Genomic DNA, 15,518 nt, shown 5'->3' with positions numbered 1-15,518 from the left:
ATTGAATATCTGTGACTGCAACAAAAGTTATGAAAATCACACGTAAAAATGTTCTTTTCAACAGAAGCACTAAAGTAACAACTGGCGTTTTATTATGAAAGTCAATCTCCAGACCGGATGTTCTGTCTCTGTATCCTCAGTGTTTTCCTGAATGCCGCCTGAACAGTGAAATGCTAACATCTCATGGGTGTATCTTCTTTTAAGGAGTAAAAACTGCACAGTAATGTCGCTCTCCACCGCACGCTCATTCCTGTCAGTGGCTTGTTATGGCGAACAGGAGCTCGACGCTAACTCCGCTCTCATGGAGCTGGACAAAGGTGTGTTAGCTCGCTGGCTAAAGACTTAGCAAATGGTTCATTGATTGTGTTCTTATCCGGTGTGTCGTTTTTCGTCATGTGTTAAGTAGTGATGGGCAGATGAAGCTTCATGAAGCACTGAAGCTTTTCATCCAATTGGTTCATCCCAGCGCAAAGCTTCTTGAAGCTTCATTTGCTCTAGTAGGACACCTACTGGACGTAAAAATATATGTTGGCATGAATTTGAAGAGTGTGGCCTTTTGCACACAGCTTGTAAATGTCAACAACAAAAGGAGTGTGTAAAACATGTATATTGTAGTGATGGCAGTATACTGTGTATATTTATACTGGCAGTATGGAAAATGATCATTTGGAAATGCTTAAAATGGAAATGATCATTTACTGTGAGGTGAGGTGTGGTTGGGGTATGGACAGTGGTTGTGCTTTTATAACGTTGAGGTATGGACAGCTCAGTCCTGCCTGTTCACATTTTACTCTGTAAAAACTAAATTTTCACTGCTTTTATGACCTTTAGTGGGGAGAACATAGCTAGGATTTAATGATTTAACAAATCTTTTAAATCCTTTGTCCTCTACAATGCTAAATGGCTGGGAGTCCTCAATCACCATGCTAACCAGGTCTTCATCTATTTGAGATTGTTCTCCTGAGGAAAGACAATAAAGACAAAGCACAAATATAAATATCACACATGTAACTTATTACAGTTGTATAATATTGTTATATCATTTAGTAACATTACGGCATGCTATATTATCATGACATTTGATGGCTCACCTGGTCTTGCTCCACAATCGGTGTTCCCCTTATTCTCATGCAAAGCTCTGTAGTGCCTAAGCATGGATGAGGTGTTGTTGTTATATCCCAGCTCCCTGGCGCATAGCAAACACTTCACCTTGTACAAAAGTAACAACAGCTTAACATAAATTGTATTGCACCATCAGTATTATGAAAATACATCTTCTGTAGAAATTTACATACCTTGTTGGGAGGAATAAGATCAAAATGTTCCCACACAGGGGAGGACATCCTCCTCTTCTTAGCTGGCTCCATTCTCTCCTGACTTTCTCTCCTCACTCTCATAAACCTCCAAACTGTCTCCAAACTCTCTCTAACCGCAACTCTCCATCAAACAACAACATTTTTGAATGAAGTCTGAGGGGTTTATATCTGTCATAGCTCGCGGCAAAGTTCGAACCACTTCATGAACCAGTCACGTGGTACAGCTGGGCACCGAGGCTTCGGACGTCATCATTTTCAGCTCCTCCCATAAATGAAGCAAGCCTCGATACATGCATCGCGGAAACGCCCCCTCCATTACTTGACACAAGCTTCGAAGCCTCGATACAGAACGTCACATCACTAGTGTTAAGTGTTAGGGACTATATGGAAACTTCCTGCTTTGTTGTGACTGGAGAAATTCCTTTATTTTCAGTCAAAAAGCATTAATACTGTTTATCTATCACCAGTGACAGGATGCTGAGAGCTGCTGATAGCCAGTGTGGAGAGGGGTGCCATTAGAGCTGATTTCAAAGCAACTCTAACTGCTAATGACGTGACTCACCTAGAATCTCGTTAGATCAACTCAAGCCGCGCCACTATTTAACTGCTGTGTCCTTATTTATCTGATTAATCCCTCCCTGCAGGCTGCCAGCACTCCTCTGAGCCCGCTCACATTCCAGTGCGAGTTCATTAAGCTCCGGATCGACACCCTGCAAGCTTTGTCGCAGCTCATTTGTACCTGCAACAGTCTGAAAACCAGCCCTCCTCCCGCCATCGCAACCACCATCGCCCTCACTTCAGGAAATGAGCTGCAACGCTGTGGCCGCATCTCAATGCAGGTGACATGCTGAACTTTGGCCTGAGAGGAGTGGACTCCCTTTTATTTATGTACTTATTTTGAATTTGTGGTTACAGCATGTCAAAGGTCACTATTTAGGCTTTCTGTTAATGCACCAGCAAACTGGAGCAGATTGTTCATCATGCTGAAGAGGTATTTGCTTTTAATTAGGAGGTAAATTTGATTTAAGGTCAGTGTTCAATATAGTTTTCCCTTTTGGGCCTCCGGGTCAGTAGCTCAGTTTTACTTGGATCTTTTCACTGGACGACAAAAAGCCAGTATAATTATTTTATTTGCCTAGCTTTATCTAGAGGAATAAAAGCATAGTTGTGAAGCTGCGATGCGTTTCTCTTCTCTCCAGATGAAGGTGTGCATGGATGAGTTCAGAAGTCTTGCTGCTCGCTATGCTGACTTACACCAGTCGTCGTTTGATGCAGATTATGCAACCCTTCGCAATGTGGAGTTGTATCCTTAAACGCACATCATCATACTTTTATACTTCTTCCTTCTCTCTTTTTTTTTTTCTTTTTTAAATATCATCTCATAACTTATGTCCTTAAGTTTTCTTTAACTGTTTGCCCAGACAACAGCAGAGCTGCTTGCTCGTCTCCCACGTGATTGAAGCTTTGATACTGGACCCACAGGCTGCCAGGTGAGGGCTGCTCTGAGTGTCAACAAATAATTTGATTTGAATGGATCTAGTTTAGATTGTGTTGAGTTTTTCTGTACCGGAGTTACTATAGTTTTGTGTTTTCTTTACTTTTAGTTTCCAGATTTCTTGTTTCAGTTTAGTTTTGTTTCAGCCGTAAAATGCATTATTGTCACCCTGCTGGCCAGCCGGGCAACATAGGAGTCTCAAATTGATACCATAGGCATATCTAGAAAAATCTCGGACAAGTTTGAATCTCAGCGATCAGGTTTTCTGAAAATCTTGTAAATACAGTCATTCGAGAAGGAAGTTGCCTCAGATTTTCAAAACGATACCACAGGTGTATCTTCTAGAATAGTCCAGATCTTCTGTTGTTTGAATATGTTTAGTTTCAGTCCAGTTTTTGACTTTCAGTGGTAGTTTTAGTGTTTTTAGCTATTGTTGCATGGAGGACGTGTGTCAAAGACTAGGTTTATGAAAATCTGCACATATATTACAATGAAAACACCACCACATTAAACCAGTAGACTCACAGACTGGTAGACCTTCAGAGTATCAGATAACATGTCCATCAGTGCCTCATCAGGCAATTTGTCATCGAATTTTTTTTACTAAACTAACAAATGTGAAACTAAGGATTTTTCCTCTATATTTTGGTTTTATTTTATTAGCTTTCAGCATCACACGTAGAGGTAGCCCTTTATAAGCTGCACACAGATGTATGACAGTGTAATAAAAGTAAATGCACCTTATTTTATTTGACAAAAGCTCCTCCACTGGACCGTGTACTCGACTGATCTGTAGAGAAAGCGCTTTGCAGCAACAGGTCCCTTCTGTGAATTCCCCCGACATGTCTTCCATCTGTTTCTGTAATGTAGTTTTCAGGAGTACGGCACTGTGGGGTCTGTCCAGACGGAGAGCGAATATGAGCGACGGATGATGTCGGTCTTTAACCATGTGCTGGAGGAAGCGGAGAGCCTCACCAAGAAACACCCTCCTGTCTCACATCTGGTAAGATTAACACTCGGTACTTCATCATCGATGGTCTGGTACTAATGCCACAGACAAAGGAGTTAAAAATCCCAAATTGTGTGGATGAAATTATGTTTCTTTAGTCAGTCCGTGACTGTTATTTGTTAATGTTTTTTAACAAAATCTAAAGAAACGTCTTGTTTGCAGTTTTGTAATATTTCACACAGTTTGTGCAGAAACTCGTGCATGGCTTCATTCCAGGTACTCCGGCTTCCTCCCACAGACAAACACATGCTTGATAGGTTAACTGGTGATTCTAAATTGGCCGTAGGTGTGAATGGTTGTCCATCTCTCAGTGTTAGCCCTGTGAAAGACTGGAGAGTGTCACAGGGCGGTCTCCATAACTCCGAGTTGGATCAGTGGGAGGTGATGGATGGATGAATATGTAGAAACACTGAAAACATTACAATAATTAGAAATATAGCCCCAAATATTAGAAGGGTTCTCAGGGGCTGACAACAAATGGTCTGCATATACTGTAGCTCTGACAAAGAGTCTGTGTTACCTTATTTAACCCTAGGACTTTAGTGTTCTTTTTGAACATCTCATAAACAAACACAGACAAACAACCAAAATCTATAATGTTAAAAGCAAAAAAAAAGCAAATTTTGCGGGGCTGCAAACTACCTCACATAACTTTCCGTGAACCTGTCGCACCGATAGATGAAGTCCGGTTAAAAAAATAAAATAAAAAATTGGAGAACTTTCATATTACAGTAGAGCGAGGGTCATAAAGGACCCCATTCAGTTGCTTTAAGGTTGGGGGAAAAAATGGAAATGACAAAAATGAAGTGGGAGCAAATGATGAAAATGTGTTGCTTGTTTTTTCAGCACACCAGCTGTCTCTGTGATGCTGTCATAGCTTTGCTGAAGGTGCCGCTGTCTTTCCAGAGATATTTCTTCCAAAAGCTGCAGTCCACCAGCATCAAGGTAACTGTTTTTAGTTGGTTTAAAGAGAAAAGCACAATAATGATATGCATATTCTAAGGCACAGTCACCACAGGCTGTCTTCCCCCAAGCTAGCTGTTTATTGGACTTGGATAATAAGATTGATATCGCTTAGGAGTAGATATGTAGCTAATACAGGGAGACGGCAGGCTCAGCTCAGGACAAAGACTGGAGACGAGGTAAAATCTGCCTGCCAGCACTTCTAAAGCGCACTAATTCATATATTATGTAAAATCACCTCTCTGTGTTTTTATGGGGATTATGTGCTGGACTGTTTCTTGGCTGGGCTTCTTGGAAAGCAGTGCGTCGAGCCAAGAAATAGTCCAGGAAATAGCCCGCTGTAAGAGGAACGCATGAGACGTTTCCACAGTGTCACTTTAGTATTTTAACGTGTACATCTCTCTTGGCTGTTTTGGTCGATAAGGTGGGTGTTCATCAGAGGAAGGAAGACATTCTTCCTTTGGTACTCTGAAGGTTTATGTGTGTTGTGTTTTTTCCAGCTCGCCCTTTCACCATCCCCGCGAACACCGAGCGAGCCAATCCCAGTGCAGAACACTCAGCAGCTGACCTTGAAGGTGGAGGGTGTGGTGCAGCACGGCTCAACTCCGGGACTCTTCAGAAAGATCCAGTCAGTCTGTCTTAATGTTACCTCAGTTCTTCAGAGCAAGACGGGACCTGACTACAAGGTGTGTGGCCTCAGTCAAAGTTTTTTTATGTACTTAGTTTGTATTGACACTTAAACAACTTAGACGTCACAAATCTTATTTTCATTGCCACTTTTACAATTGTTGCGACAGAGTACAATGCTAAACACAGATTTGTAAACTCTCTCTTTGTTGTTTAAATATCATAAAAATAGGTCTCCATGTCCTCATAAAGAGCATGTTATTGGTTCTAAAAGACGAATTTCCCAGTCACTATCCAGCCACATATATGTTGCAGGATATAGTTTCCACTATTGTCAATAGTAATAATTACAGATGACTGCAAATGAGTCCCAGTTTAACACAGTCAAGTGGATTTTTGATTTTGTATTTTTAAGTTACACCAGAAACTGAGATTCATCAGAGCAGGCAACTTTTCCCAGGCTTCTAGAGATTGATTTTGATGAGCCCGTGTGATTTGTACAGTGGGGCAAAAAAGTATTTAGTCAGCCACCGATTGTGCAAGTTCCCCACCTAAAATGATGACAGAGGTCAGTAATTTGCACCAGAGGTACACTTCAACTGTGAGAGACAGAATGTGAAAAAAAAATCCATGAATCCACATGGTAGGATTTGTAAAGAATTTATTCGTAAATCAGGGTGGAAAATAAGTATTTGGTCAATAACAAAAATACAACGCAATACTTTGTAACATAACCTTTGTTGGCAATAACAGAGGTCAAACGTTTACTATAGGTCTTTACCAGGTTTGCACACACAGTAGCTGGTATTTTGGCCCATTCCTCCATGCAGATCTTCTCGAGAGCAGTGATGTTTTGGGGCTGTCGCCGAGCAACACGGACTTTCAACTCCCGCCACAGATTTTCTATGGGGTTGAGGTCTGGAGACTGGATAGGCCACTCCAGGACTTTCAAATGCTTCTTACGGAGCCACTCCTTTGTTGCCCGGGCGGTGTGTTTTGGATCATTGTCATGTTGGAAGACCCAGCCTCGTTTCATCTTCAAAGTTCTCACTGATGGAAGGAGGTTTTGGCTCAAAATCTCACGATACATGGCCCCATTCATTCTGTCCTTAACACGGATCAGTCGTCCTGTCCCCTTGGCAGAAAAACAGCCCCATAGCATGATGTTTCCACCCCCATGCTTCACAGTAGGTAGGGTGTTCTTGGGATGCAACTCGGTATTCTTCGTCCTCCAAACACGACGAGTTGAGTTTATACCAAAAAGTTCTACTTTGGTTTCATCTGACCACATGACATTCTCCCAATCCTCTGCTGTATCATCCATGTGCTCTCTGGCAAACTTCAGACGGGCCTGGACATGCACTGGCTTCAGCAGCGGAACACGTCTGGCACTGCGGGATTTGATTCCCTGCCGTTGTAGTGTGTTACTGATGGTGACCTTTGTTACTTTGGTCCCAGCTCTCTGCAGGTCATTCACCAGGTCCCCCCGTGTGGTTCTGGGATCTTTGCTCACCGTTCTCATGATCATTTTGACCCCACGGGATGAGATCTTGCGTGGAGCCCCAGATCGAGGGAGATTATCAGTGGTCTTGTATGTCTTCCATTTTCTGATGATTGCTCCCACAGTTGATTTTTTCACACCAAGCTGCTTGCCTATTGTAGATTCACTCTTCCCAGTCTGGTGCAGGTCTACAATACTTTTCCTGGTGTCCTTCGAAAGCTCTTTGGTCTTGGCCATGGCGGAGTTTGGAGTCTGACTGTTTGAGGCTGTGGACAGGTGTCTTTTATACAGATGATGAGTTCAAACAGGTGCCATTCATACAGGTAACGAGTGGGGGACAGAAAAGCTTCTTACAGAAGACGTTACAGGTCTGTGAGAGCCAGAGATTTTCCATGTTTGAGGTGACCAAATACTTATTTTCCACCCTGATTTACGAATAAATTCTTTACAAATCCTACCATGTGGATTCATGGATTTTTTTTTCACATTCTGTCTCTCACAGTTGAAGTGTACCTCTGGTGCAAATTACTGACCTCTGTCATCATTTTAAGTGGGGGAACTTGCACAATCGGTGGCTGACTAAATACTTTTTTGCCCCACTGTAGCTACAGCTTCCTGTTTCTTGTTCTGCAGCTGCAGCCCATTTGCTTCACTGTTGTGCAGTCAGAGATGCTCTTCTGCATGCAAGTCCGACCCCTGACACCTTGCTGCGTATATCCCTGCTCTCTCCTCGCCTCTTTCCTGTCTACTCTGCACTACCCGACTTTCAAATAAAGGCGAAAAGCCCAAAAATACACCTTAACTTTTGATGCTCTGATGCTCAGTTCGAACTCAGAGGTTGTCTTGATGACGTCTGCATGCCTAAATGCATCGAGATGATGCTATCTGGTTGGCTGATTGGATGTTTTCATTACTGAGCAGCAGAACGTGTATCTAACAAAGCAGCTTAATAGACATTAGCGTTGCTGTGAGTAATGAGCTTGTGATTTCTCTGAGGTGCTGTCTGGTTCACTATGTTTAAGAAAGGTCAGAGATCTTCTCAGCTGATCTCTAAAACTGGACAACTCACTACAACATAGTTTAGATGGATTAAATGACACAGATTAGACCAGTTTGACCAGTATAAACGTTTTAAACAGTTTTTTTCCCATTTCAGATTCCACTAGATACTAAAACAAATGAGATCAAGCAGCGTGTGGAGCCCCACAACGACTACTTCAGCACCCAGTTCCTGCTGAATTTCTCCATCCTGGGCACCCACACCGTCACCGTGGAGGCCTCTGTGGTGGATGAGAGCGGCATAGAGTGGAAGACGGGGCCCAAGACGACGGTGTCAGTAAAGTCTCTGGAGGACCCGTACTCCCAGCAACTCCGTCACCAGCTGCAGCAGGGCGGAGCTCAGCCCGCGCCACAGAGGAGCACATACACTCGCTTCTAGTAGCGCTTACAGTTTGACCTTCTGCACTTGACCTTGTAGAAATTAAATATGTACATATTTTTTAATGATTAAAATACCAAATTGATTTAAATAATAACTTAGTGTGTTTTTTTTTTTTTTTTGAACACTTTATTTTTTTTAACTCATCTATTTTATCTATGCTCATCTATGCTCATCTTTATATCTTTTGCTGTCTGGATAACATCCAAATGCCTGATTTAATGCAGCTTTTTAATTTTTCACATATTCTCAAATAGGATTTCATGCGTGCAGTAGCCTCTCTGGGATAGTTTAATGCTAAACGTCCTTGGATTTAGCGTCCTACATACATGCAGTTGCACAGACAGCCAACAGGGGGCAGCCCATAGTAATTAACGGAGCATCTTCATTTGAAGACCATTACAATCTGTGCTGTCAGCCTCATATTTATCTAAATGACTGGTCTATAACATCATATTTAACACTTTCTTGATAGTTTAGCGTTTTAATTTTTTACCCCTCAGTTGACTTTCCTGTTATGTTCATCAGCATTTAAGCACCTAAAAGTGAGCTATAATTATTTTAAACTTTTATAATATTATTAATTTTGCGCTCACAGCGTTCCTAAAATACCATAACGCTGTTTCTAATCCTAGAGAAGAAAAGGCAAAGCCTGTTAAAAATAATAATTATAAAATATCCACAACCAAATGTGAGCTTAAAAACTAACTGGAAATGTGCCGAGATGACTTCAGATGTAGTCATAAGATTTTTTAAATTTATTATTTATTTTTGTGGTCGTAGACTGAAACCAACCATCAGCACTTCGGAGTCTGCGCACTCAGACTACTGGCAGGCGTCAGATGATCAAGCGAGAAGCTCTTAAAAAAACAACAACATCCGCTTTTGGTTTTCAAAATCAGTGTCTCGATGACCTCATTGTGCAATAGAAATTCAAATTAGTTTCTAGTTCACATTGAACTAGTGTGGCAATGATTACAATATTATTATCATCATCATTAGTAGTAGTGGTAGTATTGTAGTATATATAACATTATTCCATAATATAGGTAATATTTTATTGAACTAATAAAAGTATTAAAAACAAAAAACAAGAATAAGTAGAGTATGATCACATGACCAGAGCAATAAACATTTAAGAATACAGTTCATATTATAAGTTCAAGATATTTAATTATGGAGAATTAAAAAAAAAAAAGTGTAAAAAATAAAATAAATGTGAAAATTTATTTTATACAAGATCTGGCCAAACAATAAATGTTTAGAAACATTTAATTTTCTTAATACAAGAGCCCAACATTTCATTACACAAAAAAGTTAGAAATGATTTATTATGGCAAAAACTAAACAGTAAAAGAAACCATATACATAAATGTATGTAAAACATCCTCACAGGACAACACCATCAACATTAAAGCTTTTCATAACTCTGCGAAAAGAATACATTTAAAAATCTAATATATTCAGGTATAAAAATTGCACAAATAAATATGGAGAAAAAAAAGCTCAAAGATTAAAAACATGATGATTATGTGACAATGATCTGTTTGTAACTTTGTAAATAATCAGACATTTGAATCTTTAGTGAACTAATCAAGACTTATTCGTTGGAACCTACATCCTTTTTAGTAACCAGCGTGATCTGACTAGGCAGGATATTGTCAGGTGTTTTGTTTCCGTTTTTATATGGATGATCTTCCTAAAACATTAAACAAAGTGAATACTGGAAGTATGATGGGGGGTCTTGTTAATCATCCAATATAGGCTGATCGTTGGGGGTGGGGTCTTGCTAATCATCCAATATAGGCTGATAGTTGTTCCAGCAGCTGCTCGGGGTTTACTTAATTTATAATTTGTTGAGTTAAACTCTAAAAAAGTGCAATAATTTTTGCTAATTCTGTTTGGGTGATCATTGTTTAAATGTATAGACTATAGTCAGATATTTGGATAACAGGAATGATCTCTGTGATGATGATGATCATAATCCTTATCCCTCTGAAGCTACTACACCTCTGCACCTCATCCTTTCAGTGGACTGTGTAAAAAGGTCCACTGAGCTCTCTCCTAGATATCTTCATACTTCCACAGGTATGTCATATGGACCGTTCTGCTTTTCATCCTCTTAATAGCTAATCTCACTTCCTCTTTAGTAATCGTTTGCACTTCCTTATTTACTAACTTTCCTCCTTCTGTTATTACCTCTCTCTCTCAGGAGCTCCTCAAACTACTTTATCTTCTCAGTGAGGAATCCAACCTTATAAGAACATTTAACTATGTTAATCTACAAAAGTGACTAAATACTAAAGGTTCCTGGCGTGGACATGTAAGGATTTTTAGTTAAGCCTTTTATTTTCATTTAATAGCATAATATCTAGACCAAAAAAAAAAGAAAAAAAAGCTGACTTCACTTTGTACGATTACTACTAAGAAGATTTTATTTTGAAGGCAGGATCATATCATTTCCGATCCTGTTGATCTTTTGTGTACATTGACGCGGTGTGATCGGCATCCGGAGAAAGACAACGGCTCTTGGAAGCTAGAGACGAGAAATCGCTGATCTTTGTATTTGATGTGTACCTGCGGTGCATATTTTAAGGCGCGTTTGTCTAACGATCAGGGCTGATCCCAACAGGCCTCCCCTCGTCGGCTGAGCCGCCTCTCGTCAATATTCGCTAATGGGAGGTCGGCTAACTTGACGATGACGATGATGGTGATGATGATGATGCATCAGAGGATTTATCCCGGTGTCTGACTGAGATGGAGCCAGCGGCGCTCGAGTGGAGTCGCTTGCTAGCCAGCTAGCGAGCTAACGGTGCCCTCCGGGATTGAGCGTGTTCCCAAGCAGTCCGCGTTTTATAGCTAAATGGGTGCAGCCGCAGTTTTATCGCGCAGTATTTCCACCTTTGACCCCCACGTTTGATAGCCCGACCATGCCGACCTGCAAATACTGCTAACTTAACCTCCTGGGTTGGGTACACGTGACAGCGTTTATCTCGCTCCAACAATTAGCTGCACCTTCGGCCGTCCTTGGATGCTTCAGTGACGGTAACCGGGTGAGTAACATGAGCTACAGGACTTTTACTACTCAATTACAGGGGTCGGGCTATATTCTGGATGAGGCACACGGCTATTGCGCTTTGCAGGAGCCTCCAGACACCCAGCGTACGAGTTAACGTGTGTTATTGTCTCGTAAAACACTGGAGTGTTAAGTCTTAGCTTCCTATGCTGTGCGTGTCGGTCTATTTTGCAATAGTGCCAATATTTATTAACTAATCTCGTTATGCTAACTCACTCCACCGCTAGCTAGCATGTCATGAAGTACTCGACCGTGTCCTGAGCGGCTGGTCCTTTTATGGTGCTGTCTTTGCAAGGAAAACTGTAAAAGATTGGCCGCTAGCAGACTGTCGCTAAAGAAGAAGGAGCGGGCATATTTAAGAGTAAATCTTCATTATCAATACTGTGACTGCAGCGTCCAGGACGCGTGTGTTACATATAAATTCCGTGAAATAGCCTCAGCCGGTTAGCGGCAGACTCTGCTTGGTTTAGAGTGTGTGTACGGATGTGTGTGTAATAGCTATGAGTAAATTTGGGGATTGGTTCAGACAGTTTGTGTACAGTGAGGATAACGTGATGCAAGTTGCACACATGACTTGTTTCCTGTCTTGTGAAACAAGTCAGTAGGAGAGGCTAACTGCTGCCGTGCGTGTGTCCTTTTGCAGACGGTGTGTATCAGGATGGCACAGCTCTTGGATGGGGCCGGGAAACTGGTCTGGGTTCTCCTCAGATCCGTGCTCCGTTTCACTTTTATGTTCATCAACAACTGTGTAGCCATCCCATCCTACTGCTTGTACCTGATGCTGCTTCAACCCCTGAGAATATGGGACCGCTCCGTTTTCTGGCACATTGAAGGCATCATGTTCAAGTGGTTGCTGGCCATGGTGTCTTCATGGGGTTGGGTTGCAGGTTATACAGGTAAGATGTTTTTTTTTTTTTTTTTTTTTCCTCTTTTGTCATCCAGTGTGTGTGTGTGTGTGTGTGTGTGTGTGTGTGTGTGGGGATGATGGGTTCAGTGGTGACCATCTAATAATGCAGGAGCCTGCTCTAACACCAGTATGAGCTTCAAGTCTTTTCTTCACATAGGCCTGTTTTCTTCCAGGTCCTATGAGGTTACTTAAGAAGTTATTGCTATTGGGAAGATAATTTCAAAGTCTTCAAAAGCTAATAGAAGTATTCTGTTTGCTGTAGGGTAAAGTACACATTTTTAATGCTTAATGCATATAACATCAACCCAAAACCTGTTTGAGAGAAACAAATGCTTATTGCTGTGACTTAGATGTACTTACATGAAAGAGAGCGAGACAAGCATTGGCTAATACCGCCCAGCATCATGACAACTAAATATTGTGTAAACATGTTATTTAACAAACTTGGGGTTTGCTGAATGTCCTACTGTAAAACGTTGTAAAAGTTGATGTTTTGCATTACTGCTGAACCAAACCAAATCAAAAAGGGGCACATTTTACGTTGAAGCTGAACGGCCGTCATTTTTGCTTTGCATTTCATGTTTGATAGTTTTCACTGCTCGGACAGTGGTTGGCGAGAATTTGCAGAAAAATCAGCAAATTCCATGCAAACTACAGGTGAACTTCACAATCTGCTACTGGCCAAATGAGTCACAGGTTTTCTGTGTGGTATACCACTTTGTGACCAACTTCACCTAGCAATAGCAAACTGGTTGTGGCATACACATTTTTCCATAGTGACCGATGGTTATCGTTGCGTCACTCGCCACGCTCTGGGCCGACATGAACGAGGCTTTAGCATTTGATTTCAAAGCACCTTCAGCAGGCACTTACGACTAGCAGAAGAATGCAATTTTTTCTGTAGCAACAGGTGGTTGCCAACTGGTCTCTTGGCCTGTGTAACTATGTTTTTATAATTTTTTTTTTATTTATTTATTTTTTATATTGGGCATGGACTGCAAAATAAAGGGCTGATATCAGCGTTTACAAAAACAGTATGGCCATTTATGATACTGATATATTTGTTTGTTTGTAATATCTTTATTATGATAAATAGCAGAAGCATTTTAAAATCCTTCCACACTAGTTTAATATATATTTATATAGTTTAAAACTGATGCAGCATCACAGGTTGATGTAAGACAGTAAATGGGGTAAATTTAGTAATTTTTCCTCTTTTCTTTTTTTTAAATACCATTTGTTGAAAAAACGAGTCAATAAGGAAGCTATTTGTCTATTCTTGGACATTCCAAGTTGTGGAAACATGTTACCTCTTGCAGCTTCAGGTGTATGGTTAATTGATTAATAAGCTACTAATGTTTTGGCCAAATGATTCAATAAAAATAAACAGCTCGTTCAATTGATGTTTTATTGATCCCACAAGGGAAATAATTGTAAGATGGTGCAAAAACTTTTCTATATACAACAGTTCTTAAAAAAATAAAAATGAAGTTAAGTTTAAGAAGAGTGAAAAGTGTGACTGAGATTGTGCAACAGAGCAAAGAAAGAGAGATTGATTTTAAAAAGCTAAACTTTGCCCTACTTTCAGTAGAGCTTTTTCAAATAATTGTGGTTACTTGCTTTAATAACTGATTCTGTTTAAGTGGTGTTGTATTGAAATGCATTGCTTGCTGTTTATAAGGTTGAATATATTTCTTCTTAATTAAATAAGAATTGTGCATTTGCAGACGGTTCATTTAAAGTAGCCGATTAAATTATAGATTAAGAAAACCTTTTTGTAATGATTTTGTGCTTTTCTTTGTCATTTCTATCAGTAAATGAATTCCATATAGCTTTTGGATTTGTAGTCGGACACAATAGGACATTAAAAAAGCGTCTGGTGCATTCAAAAAATTACAATGCACATTTTTCACCGTTTTTGACATTTTATAGGTTAATTAACTGAGAGCGTAGTTGCCAGATAAATCAGTAATGAAGCTAATTGTTGGTGTGCTCCACAAATGACAGATGGAGACAGAATATCAGACACACTCACCTGACAGACACGAATATCACAGGTCGTCGTTGTTTCCACTCGAATGGCTGGTTGGATATCTTGACGTGACTCAGGCTACAGTCGGGTTCATTTATATGGAGCAAAATGCTTACAAACTGCTAAGTGGTGAACATAGGAAGCAACAAGGCATGCTAATTAATAATTCAAAGCTTTCACTCTATAGAGCACCTGGACTTGCGTTGAGCAAAATGTATTGCAGGCTTTGATCGACAGGATTTGGAGTGAGATATTTGGCCATTAAAGTTTAATTCAGATTTTAAAGGTATGACATACACTGTAATTTGCAATCTGGTACTACTCATACTATGTATAGCTATGTGTACGTACTAGTATTTGTTCTGGATCTTTTAAAGTGATGAAAACCAGATAAAATGGGACATTAGTTACATTAATTAATTACATTGGGGCGATCGTGGCTCAAGAGTTGGGAGTTCGCCTTGTAATCGGAAGGTTGCCGGTTCGAGCCCCGGCTTGGACAGTCTCGGTCGTTGTGTCCTTGGGCAAGACACTTCACCCGTTGCCTACTGGTGGTGGTCAGAGGGCCCGGTGGCGCCAGTGTCCGGCAGCCTCGCCTCTGTCAGTGCGCCCCAGGGTGGCTGTGGCTACATTGTAGCTTGCCATCACCAGTGTGTGAATGGGTGGATGACTGGTTGTGTAAAGCGCTTTGGGGTCCTTAGGGACTAGAAAAGCGCTATACAAATACAGGCCATTTGCCATTAATGCTTTGCAATTTCGAAATTTGAAAAATCACTTTAAAGCAGGGGTGTCAAACATAAGGCCCAGGGGCCAGAATCAGCCTGGCAAAGAGCCCACTGAACAGCTCTGGAAGTGTGAAGGAGTGTATAGATTTATGAGCTTTTAATTGTATTTTCGTAAGTTTTACATCTTTTTCTATTAATTATTCATAATATGCCAAATTAAATAAGTATTAGATAAAATAAATGATATGGTTTTTACAGTGGGTCCACAGAAAAAATACATTTTCTTTAAATGAATGAAAACTTTGTATTTAAGAATTGCTGCATTACAAATCACGATGGAGAGAGAAAAAAATGGCTTACTGAGTCCCCATTTTGATTTCCAGTCAGTTGAAACCTTACCATTATCCAGCAGGGGTTAATTTTTTTCTT

At 40.5% G+C, this 15,518-nt stretch overlaps 2 protein-coding genes across 3 annotated transcripts in view; both read left to right on the top strand.

Moving 5' to 3' along the window:
- Window positions 1–124: 124 nt before the first annotated feature.
- Window positions 125–8,446, top strand: LOC146558056 (integrator complex subunit 7-like). Its single transcript, XM_085247846.1, has 8 exons — window positions 125–317; window positions 1,961–2,155; window positions 2,516–2,619; window positions 2,738–2,806; window positions 3,682–3,814; window positions 4,667–4,765; window positions 5,284–5,469; window positions 8,068–8,446. The coding sequence occupies exons 1-8, from the start codon at window positions 267–269 to the stop codon at window positions 8,347–8,349; spliced, it is 1,119 nt and encodes a 372-aa protein (XP_085103972.1). The 5' UTR covers window positions 125–266; the 3' UTR covers window positions 8,350–8,446.
- A 2,385-nt stretch (window positions 8,447–10,831) lies between these two features.
- The window catches only part of lpgat1 (lysophosphatidylglycerol acyltransferase 1), a 68,282-nt gene continuing 63,595 nt past the window's right edge, over window positions 10,832–15,518 (top strand). For both annotated transcript variants that reach the window (XR_014888568.1, XM_085246925.1), the window contains exons 1-2: window positions 10,832–11,402; window positions 12,069–12,321. Coding sequence is in view for 1 of the 2 variants with exons in the window: in XM_085246925.1 (XP_085103051.1) it covers window positions 12,084–12,321 (238 nt within the window). In the remaining variant the exon portion in view is untranslated. The remainder of the gene's footprint in view (window positions 11,403–12,068; window positions 12,322–15,518) is intronic.

This window comes from Mchenga conophoros, linkage group LG15 (assembly GCF_057382185.1).
Source record: "Mchenga conophoros isolate Kocher_MC1m ecotype Shallow Benthic linkage group LG15, M_conophoros_male_GT1.1, whole genome shotgun sequence".
Lineage (NCBI taxonomy): Eukaryota > Metazoa > Chordata > Actinopteri > Cichliformes > Cichlidae > Mchenga > Mchenga conophoros.
Note: the sequence above shows the minus strand (reverse complement) of the source record. Positions and strands in the feature narration are given on the sequence as shown.